Source organism: Cupressus sempervirens, chromosome 5 (genome assembly GCF_028749045.1).
Source record: "Cupressus sempervirens isolate cs-2001-9-10 chromosome 5, ASM2874904v1, whole genome shotgun sequence".
Lineage (NCBI taxonomy): Eukaryota > Viridiplantae > Streptophyta > Pinopsida > Cupressales > Cupressaceae > Cupressus > Cupressus sempervirens.
Window position 1 is genome coordinate 202913809 of NC_143122.1, and position 14090 is coordinate 202927898.

At 35.5% G+C, this 14090-nt stretch overlaps 2 protein-coding genes across 4 annotated transcripts in view; one reads left to right on the plus strand and one right to left on the minus strand.

Moving 5' to 3' along the window:
* Positions 1-14090, plus strand: part of MSH1 (MUTL protein homolog 1) — a 255585-nt gene that overhangs the window by 99762 nt on the left and 141733 nt on the right. For all 3 annotated transcript variants that reach the window (XM_089829144.1, XM_089829143.1, XM_089829145.1), the window contains exons 10-12: positions 5375-5484; positions 6835-6940; positions 7135-7210. In XM_089829144.1, the coding sequence (XP_089685270.1) occupies positions 5375-5484; positions 6835-6940; positions 7135-7210 (292 nt within the window). The remainder of the gene's footprint in view (positions 1-5374; positions 5485-6834; positions 6941-7134; positions 7211-14090) is intronic.
* On the minus strand, positions 7942-10889 carry LOC149555122 (uncharacterized). Its single transcript, XM_089829142.1, has 3 exons — positions 9143-10889; positions 8719-9007; positions 7942-8600 (listed from the first exon to the last, which is right to left on the minus strand). Exons 1-3 carry the CDS (start codon positions 10534-10536, stop codon positions 8037-8039), a joined length of 2247 nt encoding a protein of 748 aa, XP_089685268.1. The 5' UTR covers positions 10537-10889; the 3' UTR covers positions 7942-8036.

Below are 14090 nucleotides of genomic sequence, written 5' to 3' on the forward strand. Positions count from 1 at the left end.
TCATTGAACACATGATACTATGTCATATTACTATACTTGTGATATGACTTATCACTTATACTAGTGATATTGATATTTCATGGAATGCAATATATAGGATAAAATTTGGAGAATGATTAAATTCTTCCTTTATCCAAGTTGTAAATCGTAGGTACTGACAGTCCTATATCACAACATGTTCCTGAGTTAAGAACTACTAGAACACAGGATAAAATTCGGAAAATGATTAAATTTTTCATTTATTTAAGTTGTGACTCATAGACATAGAAATGTCTACATTACAATATGATCTTAAACTCATCTATATTTGACAATAGTTCTCTATTGTTCAACACATTATGTAAGAGATTGTCATCTCTCATAATGTCTTTTATACAAGTGTTCATTATCTTAGAGATTGTCACCTCTTAAATAATGAATACAAATGGTGAAGCCCATAATAGTCAATAGCTTGACAATAATAATTTTAAATCAAAATTAATAATAATTAAAGAATACAAATGTATTACAATTCAACTATACCAAGTCTTTTCCTGAAGTGATCTATCTTCACTCGAGAGAGAGGTTTGGTAAGAATATCTACTGTTTGATCTGCAGTGCAAATGTATTCTAATTCGACAGTATTCCTATCTACCATATCTCTTACATAATGGTAAGGAATTTCAATATGCTTGGACTTGTCATGAAAAATTGGATTCACAGAAAGCTTGATGGAACTCTGATTATCACAATGAATAATAGTAAAATTCATGGGTCGACCAAATAATCCCACAAGTAACTTTCTGAGCCAGACTGCTTCTCGAGAGGCCATTGCTGTGGCAGTATATTTAACTTTTGTAGAACTTTGTGCTATTGATGCCTACTTTCTGCATATCCAAGATATCATTGCTGAGCCTAAACTGAAACAACATTTTGAAGTGCTTTTCCTATCAGTAACACTTCCAGCCCAATTTGAGTTTGTGTACCCAAGTAAGTCCAAGTCAACTTTCTCATACTTGAGCCCAAAATTAAGAGTGGCTTGTAAGTATCTCATGATGTGTTTGACTGCAACTAGGAGAACCTCCTTTGCCTCACATATAAACTGACTTAAGGCATTAACAACATTGCAAATATCAGGTCTTATATTTACCAAGTACATAAGAGACTCAATCATCTCTTTGTAAAGAGTAGAATCTATGGAGGGTGATTCTGCAGTTGCTTTCTTAAGTTTGTGTAGATTAGTCTCCATTGGAGAAGACATAGGTCTGCAGTTCCACATTCCAAATCTCTTCAAGATGTCTAATGTATACTTCTCTTGATTAAGTATGATGCTTCTCGAGAGGCCATTGCTGTGGCAGTATATTCAACTTATGTGGAACTTTGTGCTATTGATGCCTACTTTCTATAAATAACTTTCTGAGCCAGATTGCTTCTCGAGAGGCCATTGCTGTGGCAGTATATTCAATTTCTGTGGAACTCTGTGCTACTGATGCCTACTTTTTGCATATCCAAGATATCATCGCTAAGCCTAAACTGAAACAACATCCTAAAGTGCTTTTCCTATCAGTAACACTTCCAGCCCAATCTGAGTTTGTGTATCCAATTAAGTCCAAGTCAACTTTCTCATACTTGAGCCCAAAATTAAGAGTGGCTTGTAAGTATCTCATGATGTGTTTGGCTGCAACTAGGTGAACCTCCTTTGCCTCACATATAAACTGACTTAAGGCATTAACAACATAGCAAATATCAGGTCTTGTATTTACCAAGTACATAAGAGACTCAATCATCTCTTTGTAAAGGGTAGAATCTATGGAGGGTGATTCTGCAGCTGCTTCCTTAAGTTTGTGTAGATTAGTCTCCGTTGGAGAAGACATAGGTCTGCAATTCGACATTCCAAATTTCTTCAAGATGTCTAATGTATACTTTTCTTGATTAAGTATGATGCTATCAAAATTCTGCCATGCTTCCAGTCCTAGGAAATAATGAAGGAGCCCTAAATCTTTCATTTCAAATTCTTTGATTAGATCTTTCTTGCATTGATCTATGAGATGATCATCACTTGTTATTAGTAAATCATCAACATATAGTATCAAAATTATCATATCATCTTTATTCTTTTTGTAATAGGGTTTTGGATCAGCTTCATTCTTGGAGAATCCTAAACTTTTTGAGGTTGCAAACAAAGATTTTAGGGTTATGAGTTTTAAATCTTTCAAGTTGTTCCAACTATACCTCTTCTGTAATCTTTCCATTTAGAAATGCTGTTTTTACATCCCTTTGATGTACTTTCCATCCCTTTGATGTTGCGATTGCTAGGACTGCTCTTACAGAGGTGTGTCTGGCAATAGGAGCAAAGGTTTCTTCATAATCAATTCCCTCTTTCTGAGAGAATCCCTTGGCTACGAATCTGGCTTTATATTTTTCAGTGCTATTGTCAGCAATATGCTTGATTTTAAATATCCACTTAGAGGAAACAACAGATTTTCCTTCAGGTCTTGGAACGATTTCCCAAACATCATTCTTAATAATGGATTGATATTCTTCCATCATAGCATCTTTCCAAGCTGTATGCTTAATAGCATCTAAAACATTAGTTGGTTTTGATTTAGATAAATCACTCATGTTTGTTGCATAACTAGAAAATGTTTTGGGTCTTTTGCTTTCTCTGAAGGTTCCAGATGGTGCAACGAAGTCTTGTGCTTCCTCCACAGTCTTAATAGCCCAAAGTGTTGTTTTCTTAATTTTGATCAAATATCATAGCTCTTGCTGCTTCTATAATTGTTCTATTCCTCCTTTTTGCTACCCCGTTTTGCTGTGGGTTATAAGGAACACTATACTTCCTCTTAATTCCTACTTTACAAAACTCTTTAAACAAATTTGAAGTATATTCCCCTCCATTATCAATCCTAAGAGTCTTAATTTTGCGTCTTGATAAGTTTTTAGTTAAGGTTTTGAATTCGTTAAGTCTTTTAAGGAGATCCATGCTTTCTTAGAGAAGTGATCTACAAAAAGTATATAGTACCGAAATCCTCCAAGGGAAGGAACAAACATAGGTCCACATAAATATGAGTTGACTAATTCCAAAACATTGTTAGTTTTTCTAGTGCTATCATGAAATGGACTTTTGGTGTTCTTACCTATAGCATATCCTCTGCATATGCTTGAATGATCTTTATTCAACTTAGGTAAACCAGTTACCATCTTCTCCATAGTTGATAAGGCTTTGAAATTGAGATGTGACATATTTTGTTTATATCAGCAGCTTCATGAATTAAGGCTTGAATAGGTTGACTAGGTTCTGTATTTGGTTCATACAAGAATCTCTTTCTTTGACCAATCAACTTTGATTTCTTGAATGAAGAGTTCTTAGACCAGGTCATTGCTTTACCGTCCATGAATGTAACATTATTTACATCATTTTCAAGTGTTGTAACAGAAATTAAATTCCTCTTTATTCTTAGTACATAGAGTACTCTTGTGAGATGTAGAGAAATACCTGACTTCAGTTTGAAGGTGCAATTCCCAATTTCTTTGACTGAATGAGAGGAATTATCACCGAAGGTAACTTCGCCATCAACTTCTTCTGATATCGAATCTAGTACTTAGTTGTATCTTGTAATGTGTCGAGATGATCCACTATCAATTACCCATGCTTTGCTTGATAGGTACTATTTCATTTTTCACCCATCTAATATGATTTGCATGGCTTCCTTGTTTCCTTTACTCTAGATAGTTTTATTATGTTCAACATTAAGTTGCTTGGATGCTTTATCAATAAATTGTTTTATATTATTGTCATCAAGAATCATCATAATTCTGAATTTCCAAGCAATGAAGTGTTCTTTTCCATCAAACCTGTCCTTGGGTCTGATTGTGCTTGCCATTGAAGATAGAAGGATGTTGCTAGATATATAAAGTGCGATTGTCAATTTGTAGAGACTAGGTTCGACTACTAGAGCTCTGATGCTATGTAAAGTTTTTGCAAATTCTATTATAAATCAGATTGAGATGGTACCTTTTATTGCTTGCTGAAGATGATCTTCTATAATTCAGACTTGCAAGAAGTGTTACCAATAGTATAAATACTATTCTGAAAATGTTTTATCTCTGCAATAATTTGGATAGGGCAGAATTGCTAACAGAGCAGACCACATATTATTTGTGTGTCCTTTTTCCACAAACATACCCCATATAAATATTACAACCAAAAGGCATGTCCCTAGAAGGGACATGTCCCTATCTAGGTCGGCCTTGAATTGTTTCTTTTAATCGGTGTCCAAGGAGGAATAGAATTTGTTAGTTATTAAACTAACTAAGATTAGTCAAGTTTATTCTCAAGTTGAATTCTTATGGTTAAAGAATATGCATGTACATCTGAATACTTTTATAGTGATTACAAAACAAGAACCATAGACTAATACTTTTTGTGTATGCAGTGATTTAGGCAACTTACTATTAATGATCAAAGGCTAAGAGAGAAACTAAAATAACTATGATGGACAAAATAAATTGTTTATCACGATTCATAATATCTGTTACATAGTATAGGCTCTTAAAATTTAGGCCAAAGACAGCTGCATAACAACATAAAACAAGAGCTGTTACTTGATTTTTGTAGTTGTCATCATTTAATTAGAATAAATAGTGAAGATTCAACCGTTAGCCATAACAGCCACATGTAAAAATATATGGAGAGCTGTTACTCAAGTAGTTAAATGATAATTTGTTTAGTAATAGCTTTTCATCTATTTTTGGGTGTGGCTATTATGGTGACAGTTGAATCTTATCCTTTGAGTCCAATTAAATGACCACAACTACAAATCAAGTAACAGCTCTCTGTTTTAGTTTTTTGTGCAGCTGTCTTGCTCTAAGTGCCCATAATATGTTACAGATAATAAGGGTCATGAAAAACAATTTGTTTTTCTGCTTGGTAGTTATTTTAGTTTCTCTTGTAGTCTTTGGTCATTAGTTGTAAGATGCCTAAATCACTGCTTACAGTCAAAGTATTCGTATACAGTTCTAATTTTGTAATCACTCCAAAATATTCAGAGGTACATGCCTGTTATTTAACAATAAGTATACAAGTTTACATGAATTAATGAACTAAGCTGTGTTTTTGATTCAATGTTGATCTAATTTGGTATTTTTGAAATATTGATTTCCATTTGAATTTTTCAAAATTATTCTCCCCTTTTTGGGTGTACTAGTTGCTTGATTTTTTAAGTCAAAATGTTTGTGATTCACACAGGATTGAGAAGAAGGTAATAGTAATTATTAGAGAAAAGACATGTAAAATGAAGATTCAATTTCTTGCTTATCGTATTTCATGATAATGCTGCATGCCTATTGCTTCTATGTAAAATGGGCACTCTAATTAGAGTTGTACTTCTTGTAGGGACTTCAAGGTGGGGTGTATTTGGTGAAGGGGGGTTATTATGGGGAGAATGCTCCCTTAAGCACTATGAGTGGTTTGATGGTGATCCTATTTCACAACTTCTGTCCAAGGTAGACTTCTTTAATGTGGTTTGATTTATTTCTTTTTTTCTTTTTATGGAGAAGCGAGTTTTTGTTCTGGGTAATGCAAGGAAACTCATAAATCTCTTGCATGGAATGGACAATCTTTAGCATGTTGTGAAAAGTAAATTGAGTGTCTTTGACAATTGTTGCAGGATATTGAAAGAGGAAAGTGAATAAACCTTAACTACAGATATGGGTTAAAATTGAAATTTTTCTTTTTTTGTTATTCTTTAGTAATGTACTGGATAACAAGATTAGCATAACATCATAATAACACTGAACAGGTAAACCGGAAGTGTAAATTCTTACATAAGCTAGTATTGTTACACGTTTAATGTATCACACAGGAATAACATCCATAAACTCTAACATAATATATCATATTACAGAAAAGAGAACGCAAGACGATCAAAATTAAGACTTTTCACTATTATAACATGATGTAAAAAGCTTGGATATCATGCACAAATTGTAGTACAGGGTATCAAATTATGAGTTAGTGCACACAAGATGGAGAGATGAATAGTATTATTCATAATGATAACAAGATTTATAAAACCTAACTGTCTTAAAAACTAATGGACAGCCATATCAAATCATCAATTACAGAACACAAGATGGAGAAATGAATAGTATTTTCCATTATTTTAATAAGATATTAATCCTAATCTGTCATAGGAACTAAATGAAAGGCATCTACTGTAGCTATATCTTGTTACCTTAACCTGAGATTTAAATTTAAATACTATTCTTGTTTCTAACAATATGTTTTATTATTTTCTAAATCTTTGCAATGATCTGAAAGCCCCAATTACTAATGGCAAATTTGTCTTACAAATACTTTATGTTTGGTAGTATCCAAACCAAGATCCAGATAAATAAAACAGTGATGTAGCTTTGACAGCAAATTTTTTTGTTCTGTTGCACTAATATATATTGTTTAAGAAACCAACCAAAGCAAAGAAAAAACAGTGAGCATCTCTGAAACAATACATACATTCTTGGGCCCTGTTATTAAGATCAAAAGAGGCTTTTACCCGGAGTTGTTTTCTATGTTTTTAAGAATGCATATTGCAGGAAATAACTTGCAATTTATTGGTATAAAATAAATAGTTGTAGACATCTTGTTGAAGAAACCAACTAAAGCAAAGTGCAAATGATGAGCATCTAAGAAAGAATACATTCATTTTGGGCCCTGTCATCGAGACCAAATGATGCTTTTATAGGGTATTGTTTTGCAGGTTTTAATAACATTGCAATCTGTTTGTGTAAACTAAATAGCTATAGACATCATGTTGAAGCAACAGGAAGCTAATGCACATTTTTATGTTTTTGAAGATAATAGAACTGTATGGTCTTAATCCGGAACAGAATTTTCGCAATGTAACCATCCCATATGAAGATAGGCCCCGACCTCTTTACCTTGGAACAGCAACGCATATAGGTAGATCTCCTGAGGAAGTTGATTCATTGGTCTAGTTAGAAAGTTCAAAAAAAATCGCGTGATTTGATTTTTATCTGTGATATTCTTTACATTCTTTTCTATTATGAGTTAAAAACGTTGCTACAGTTTCTTATTGTTGTGACTTGTGATGTTTAAAGTTTGGATTTAAAGTTTTTGAACATCATTACTTGTAGGTGTCATTGCTTCAGAGGGTGTTCCAAGCTTGTTGAAAGTGCTTCTTCCACCAGATTGTGCTGGTCTTTGCAAAATGTAAGCTAAACCTCCGATAGCTATTTAGGAGTATTATCTAAATTTTTTCTGTTTGATTTCAGTTATTTGGAGTAATTCTTGAGACATTATAATACATGACTTCGAATTTATAACAAAATAATCGAGGTTTCCAAGTTGATTTTTTCAAGTCTGTTGTTAATTTCGTTTAGTGGAATTAACACAACCCCACGAGAAATTTTAATTGAAATTCCATTTAAATGATATGGTTATATGCTATGCCCTAAGCCAACAGTAATATTTTCCAAAGTAAAGCCATTTATTTTCTCTTTATTTTTGTTTAAAAATCTTTAGTCATTAAAGGTTTATTCCTATGCTCCACGGAGTTTCCGGGACGGGGACGTTTTAGGGGACGGGAACGTGTTTCCGGTACGGGTACGGGTCGAAGCCAAAATTTAGGGGACGGGACCTCAGGGGACGGCTATAAAATATAGGGGATTTTAAATTTTTTATATATGGAGAATTAGACTTCTTTAGAGATATATTTCTGATATGCATACCATAACAATGATAAATCATAACATTGATAAACCATTCACCATAGAATACATGGAAATTGAAAACTATTAAGATTAGAATCAAAATGAGAATATGATATGATGATATATCCGAACATCGCATACAATTAGCAAAAATGCCCAAAGGCTCCAAGTATCAATCTATCATCATCATGCATGAAATGAAAATCAAAATGACACAATGAAAGTAAATACTAGAAGTGTAAATGAGATGTCCAACTCCATAATAATCAAAAGCAATAATGTATCTGAGTATCTGAAAAGCAGAAAGCCAAATATATGGCTGTCCTCTAGGAATCTAAATCTCTATCTAAATCAAGATCATCATCAATCTCATCCTCTGAATCACTGGCAGGGGTAGGCAGAGGGTCCTCATCCAATGGAACTCCAAGCAGCCCTGGGGGTGTGTTATCCTCATCAATCTGCAATGCATCCTCAGGATTAACATCCCAACGTAGTGCTGGAGTCTGTCGATACTCAAGACTCTGTCGCTCCTGTAGTCGCAATACACTATGAACAGCCACAAGCTTCTCTGATCGTCTAGAGGTAAGGTTGTTCCTCTTGACCGATTGAATGAAGCTATATGTAGACCAATTCCTCTCTGCAGCAGAGGAACTCGCAACCTGTGAGAGAAGACGGGTGGCAAGGGCTTTCAGCTCAGGTGCATCTCTACCATGCCATGTCCACCATCCAATCGGGTCCTTTTGAGCTAATGTAGCTCTATCAGTCCTCGCCTCTGGTCTACCAAATGTTGGACCACGAAGATTGGCAAAGTCAAGCCATTGCCCTCGAATTTTTGCAGCATCCTCTGCACTATACATTTTTGAAAGGGCCTTGAAGAAGCCGTCCTTCACCTATATTGAACAAACAAAAATTAAGAAGTGAGAACTTAGAGTTTATAAACTTTACAAATAAAATAAAATATTTAAAAATGTATTATAAAATCAGAATTCTTTAATAAATTAAACTCACCTCCTCATCATTAGATGGAAGCACTCTCCCAGGCCTTGGTGCATACCATTTTGGATTGACTGCATAGGCTGCCATATGAAGTGGGTTGTTCATAGTGTTCCACCTTTTCATTACAATGGGCTTAAGATGCTCCTCGTAGAACTCCAAAGTAGGTTCCTTATCTTTAACAGCTTGCTTGATCTGCCCAAGCATGCTATCAAAAGTCTCATAAATCTCTCCAAGGCTAGGAGAGTCAGTATCAGCATATCTAATGACCTGCACAATAGGGTCAATGAAGGAGCAAATGTATCTGCAAATGAAAGAAAATTGCAAGTGAGAAACATAATATGTTAAAAAAATCAGCAAGTGCTTAAATCAAATTTTTTTTTTTATTAAATCAGCAATAATAACAATTATGATATCCACCAATTCTTAAGTTTCTTACCTCATTGTGGTCCACCAATGTTCATCTAGGATTCTTCGTTTGACAAGTCTTCCATCTGGGGTGCTTGATTCATGCCATCTATTCCACTCTGCATTGACCACCATGGATTGTAAGGCCTCTTGGACCTCAAGCATCCTCTCCAACAAAATGAAGTAGCTAGCATATCGAGTCTCCACAGGCTTGAGGAATTCTTTTTTGGAAAATGTCCTAAATAATGCAAGAGATGTGTGATGATTGCAAATAAACATTTGCACGTCTCTAGCCTCAAACACCATAGTCTTTATCCAATCAATTTTCCCAAAGTCCTTCAAGGTGTTATTCAATGCATGTACACAACATGGGGTCCAAAAAATGTGTCTATAGGTGCTCTCTATTATCAATCCAGCTGATTTACACACACGGGCTGAATCAGTGACTACTTGCACAACATTTGAAGTCCCTACCTCTTCTATAGCATCCTTCAAAATCTGAAATTGGAAGGATGCATCCTTCTTTTTTCCCGAACAATCAATGGCTCTAAGAAAATAGGCCCCTGCTGTACTAGTGACAATAAGATTGATGAGTGGCCGATGTTTGATATCGGTCCAACCATCCATGATAATAGAACATCCAACACTCATCCATGTTTGCCTCATATCCTCCATCAAAATGTTTACTTTTGAGTACTCTTTGTCAAGGATAGTGGTGCGTAATTTAGTCTCTCCTGGTGGTACAAATGAGGGACCAGCAGCATAAATATCTTTGCACATTTGTTTATAGAATGAGGAACGAGAAACATGGTATGGTATGCCATGAGCAACAAGAAATCTGCCAATGGACTCTTCAGCTCTATCTTTTGCTTGTATGTTAAATAAATCAGCCACATTGGTATCTCTCTTAGTCTTGGCCTTTCCCTTCCCTTTACTAACAGTGCTAGTGGGAGTCAATGAGGGTGTGGGTGTGCTACTCATAGGACCCCCGGATTTCAATAACTCCCCCTCCACATACAACCTATTGGCCTCAAGTTTTTCTTCCTCCGTAATTTTTTTGCAACCTTTCACCCCTTGCCCACCTATCCATAAAAGATGGCAATAGACTCTTGTGTAGCTCCCAAAATAATGCTTCTTACATAAATGACACTCCCATTCCCTACTACCCCCCGAATTTTTCTTCTTATTCTTGTCTACTTTTGTGGCAAATTGTAGGAGAGGTTTCTTAGGGTTGAATGGGCCTTTGGCATATTGTTTTAAGGCTTTGGAAGGGCACTCAAATGGATTAGGCATAGGGACATCTACATTAGGCTCATCAATGGCTGCCCTAGGTCTTTTTCTTGGTTTTTGTAATTGTGACACTTGAGTTTCTTGCATGGCAACTTCCATGCTATCACTACTTCCCTCACTCTCACTGCTGCTCATGTTTTTGCCTTTGGATTTTACAATGATTTATAGTATACTGCTGCAAGTTATAGAAAAAAAAAAATTTCAATGTTCCATTAACATGCCCTCTTTATGTCATTGAAAAAAATGAAAAATGACAACAAACAACAATGAAGTTTGAATCAAACAAAAAGAAAATAAAAAACATACCTGGAATGAAGTAGAAATGAAGGCAAAACTTTCTCTTCCACCTCCAAAACACACTCCTCTTTTGTTGTTGTTGAATGTTCAATGTTTTCCTCTTCCTCTTCCCAACTTGCAAACAACTCCAAATGAGCAATGAACTCCAACTTTAACTATTTAAGAAGACACATTAGGGTTAACAACTTAACATCCATGTGGGCCCTAGGTGGAATAGAAAAGATTAATTTTTTTTAAAAAAAAACCATTTTTTTTAACTTTTTAACTCACCTGTGGCCGGCTGGAAAATAGGGGACGGCGTGGGCAAAAGGGTACGGGCGAGGGACGGGAACGCCGTCCTCGGTACGGAAATCCGTACCCAAGTTTCCTACGAAATTTTTTTTTGCGTTTCGGGGACCGTCCCCTTTCCCCTCAAAAAGGGACGTCGCAGGGTACGTCCAAAATCCGTACCCGCGTCCCCGTTTCGTACCCGGTACGGGTACTAGGGTACAGAGGCAGGGGACGCGTCCCCGTGGAGCATAGGTTTATTCTTGTATTATCTTTTTTTTTGATGTGTAATGTGCTGAAGCCAAGATTTATTCTAATGACTCTCAGGCAGATACTCCATAAATGACAATGTGCAATAGAAGTTATATGAAGATGCATCAACCTGACTCCCTTGGAACCCACAACTGATCCCTCTAAACTTGTGGCTCTACCAATTGTCTAATGCTATTAGCTGTATGAGATGAAGTGATAGATTTGCTTCCGACAGAAGGAAAGAAATCCCCATGAAAGCTTTTTTCCAAATCAGATGATACCGTGCCCAAGTCCTGTGAAGAAGAGGGGGTAGTGTCAGGAACTAGCACACAACTCTCTAAAGAATCCACTACTGCCGCATCAAGACTTTGAATAACCTGCTTCACATCATCTGTCATTGGGCTAACTACTGGGGGACTTGGTACAAAAGAAATATCTGTGGAATCCTCCATTGGTGCACTAACAACCACCACCATCCCATCCATCATCCCTATTTGTGGAAGTCAACTCACCAACAACCACCACTATATGTAGTTAAATTGGATCTAGGATTGAGGTAGGCTATACATGCTCCAACTCCACGATTGCCTCCCTCAATTGTAGTTGCGACTCATGGAGAGCCAACAAGGTGCTCTCCAACACCCTGGGAGTCGCCTTAAGTTCATAGGTGAGATTAACCACCCCTTTTTCTTTCCCTAACAATGCCTCATAACAAGTGCTACCCCACTCAAGAAGGTAATCTTGTTAGCTACCAACTGTAAATAATTTTGCTTCAAGATCTTCACAGCCTCTCAAAGTGAATGAATCTCTTCTAGGGAAAGGTAATTGCCACTACGCTCATTTGACATAGGAGCACCCTAGCCAAATACAACTAACATGTGCCATGTAGCATCATAATGCTCAAGAGCTGGAAAATATCACTACCGCTCACCTTTTGCCGTTTGGTCACATGATGTCTCTGTATACCCAAACTCTTGCATAAGCTCTTTGACTCACTAACTGCACTGTGATAGGAAATAGTACCCTTATTGCTCACACATGATCACTGACATCATGTGCACTAACAACCTTACACATGTCCATTATCAAGGTATTGCTACTGGGTACCTCTACAAACAACTCATCTGAAGTGGAAGTCACTGTTATGTCCAACTCCTTGCAAATCTTTGCTTCCTCCTCAACTGTAAGTCCCTATAAAACATAATCTTGGGACCTATCATCGTCCCATGACAACTTTGAGTCATCACTCAATGTCTCACATGATAGTACAGATTTGCTAAAGCATTAAACATCGTCATACAAATCATCAGAGGTGTTCAAAACACTAGTATCCACAACATCTAATTGAGACTCCTCTACTAACTCATGTTGCTGCATACATGACTCAATGCCAACATGTAGATACAATCTCAAAACCATGTTAGCCATTCATATAGAGACAACCTCAAACCCTACACTGGCACTTAGTTATTCATATAGAGATGAGTGTAGTCCCTATACTGGCACTATGAGAGTTAAAATTTATTACTTTTTATTTTTAATTAATAATATAACATTAAATAGTCATTAAATATCAATATGTGAATTCCCATTACTAAATATACATAAACCTATAAATATCATTTTGAATGAATATATATTTCAAAGGGAATTACATAAATAAAAACACATGCACACACATGTATATAAAAAGAACTTTGAATACATAACATACCTTATATACATACCTTTACTACCTTTTAGAGCTTCCTTGCTTCTCATGTTAAATATATGCCAAGAGGTATGCGATTTTATCTCTTTGTAACCTTGTACTATTTCCTCCTTTTGATACAATTCTTTCTCTTCTTTCTTGTTGAATGCTAATTTATAAATCTTACCTTATTTGTCATCTGTGTCCTTTTGAAAAGTCACAACTCTTCATAATCGTAATCCTTCTAAAGAGTCACAACCCTTCATAATGGCATTCCTTCTAAAAATTCACAACTCCTAATAATTACAATCTTTTTGAAGAGTCACAACCTTTCATAATTACAACCCTTCCAAAGAGTCAGATCCTTTCATCATTGCAACCATTTGAAAAAGTCGCTTCCTTATTTTCTTTTTATTTAGTACTTCTTTAAGTCACATCTTCTCATCTTCCTTCTCTTTAAAATGAACTCTCTCTCTTTTATATCTTAATTGAAGGAGTCACATCTCTTTATTACATATCTTAGATTCAGTTAATTTATATTATATATTTATTTACTTATTTATTTTTTGTTTATTATCATTTATTATTAAATCCTATTTAGAAAGGTAACATACTTTCTATAATATTCTCTTTTGAATTTAATTCAATTTATTTATTCATTCATTGTAAATTTATGATTATTTACTTGTCTTAATCTTATACTAAATGTTATGATATTTGTTGGGTGGATATTTTGCAACTGATAGTTTTGGGTAAAAAATCCAGTCGCAAAATAGTATGACCAGCCATAGCGTGTGAGACAGAGTCTCTCCCAGCTTAAAGGGAAGGCTCCCCCTTTTCACCATTCCTTGAGTCAACCTAAGGTAAATGAGAAATCGAGAGATTTTGTAAAATGGGTGCTACCAATATCCTTTCGTCTTATCTTTCAAGAAAGAATCCACTTACTCGTGGAGCGAGTAATGGGCAGGGTGAATCTCTAATTACTCTTCTATCAAGAGCTGGAAACAGTGATAACGATAAGCGCTCACTACATCAAAGCCTAGCTGAAAATGTACCGGTTTGGCTCTAAGTCCGGTCGTACTTTTATATGAAAAAGCTTTACAATTAGGGCACAAAGACTCCTAACAGTATGAATAAATTAACTATTTTGCAAATTAAGAGAGAAAATATAAGCTACAAACAA

Bases quoted from the DNA above. Each gene is read 5' to 3' on its own strand.
- LOC149555122 (XM_089829142.1), bottom strand. From the start codon at position 10,536: ATGAGCAGCAGTGAGAGTGAGGGAAGTAGTGATAGCATGGAAGTTGCC. The intron at 9,008-9,142 runs GTAAGAAACTTA...TTTCATTTGCAG, and splicing joins CATTGGTGGACCACAATGAG to ATACATTTGCTCCTTCATTG. The intron at 8,601-8,718 runs GTGAGTTTAATT...TGTTCAATATAG, and splicing joins TTCCATCTAATGATGAGGAG to GTGAAGGACGGCTTCTTCAA.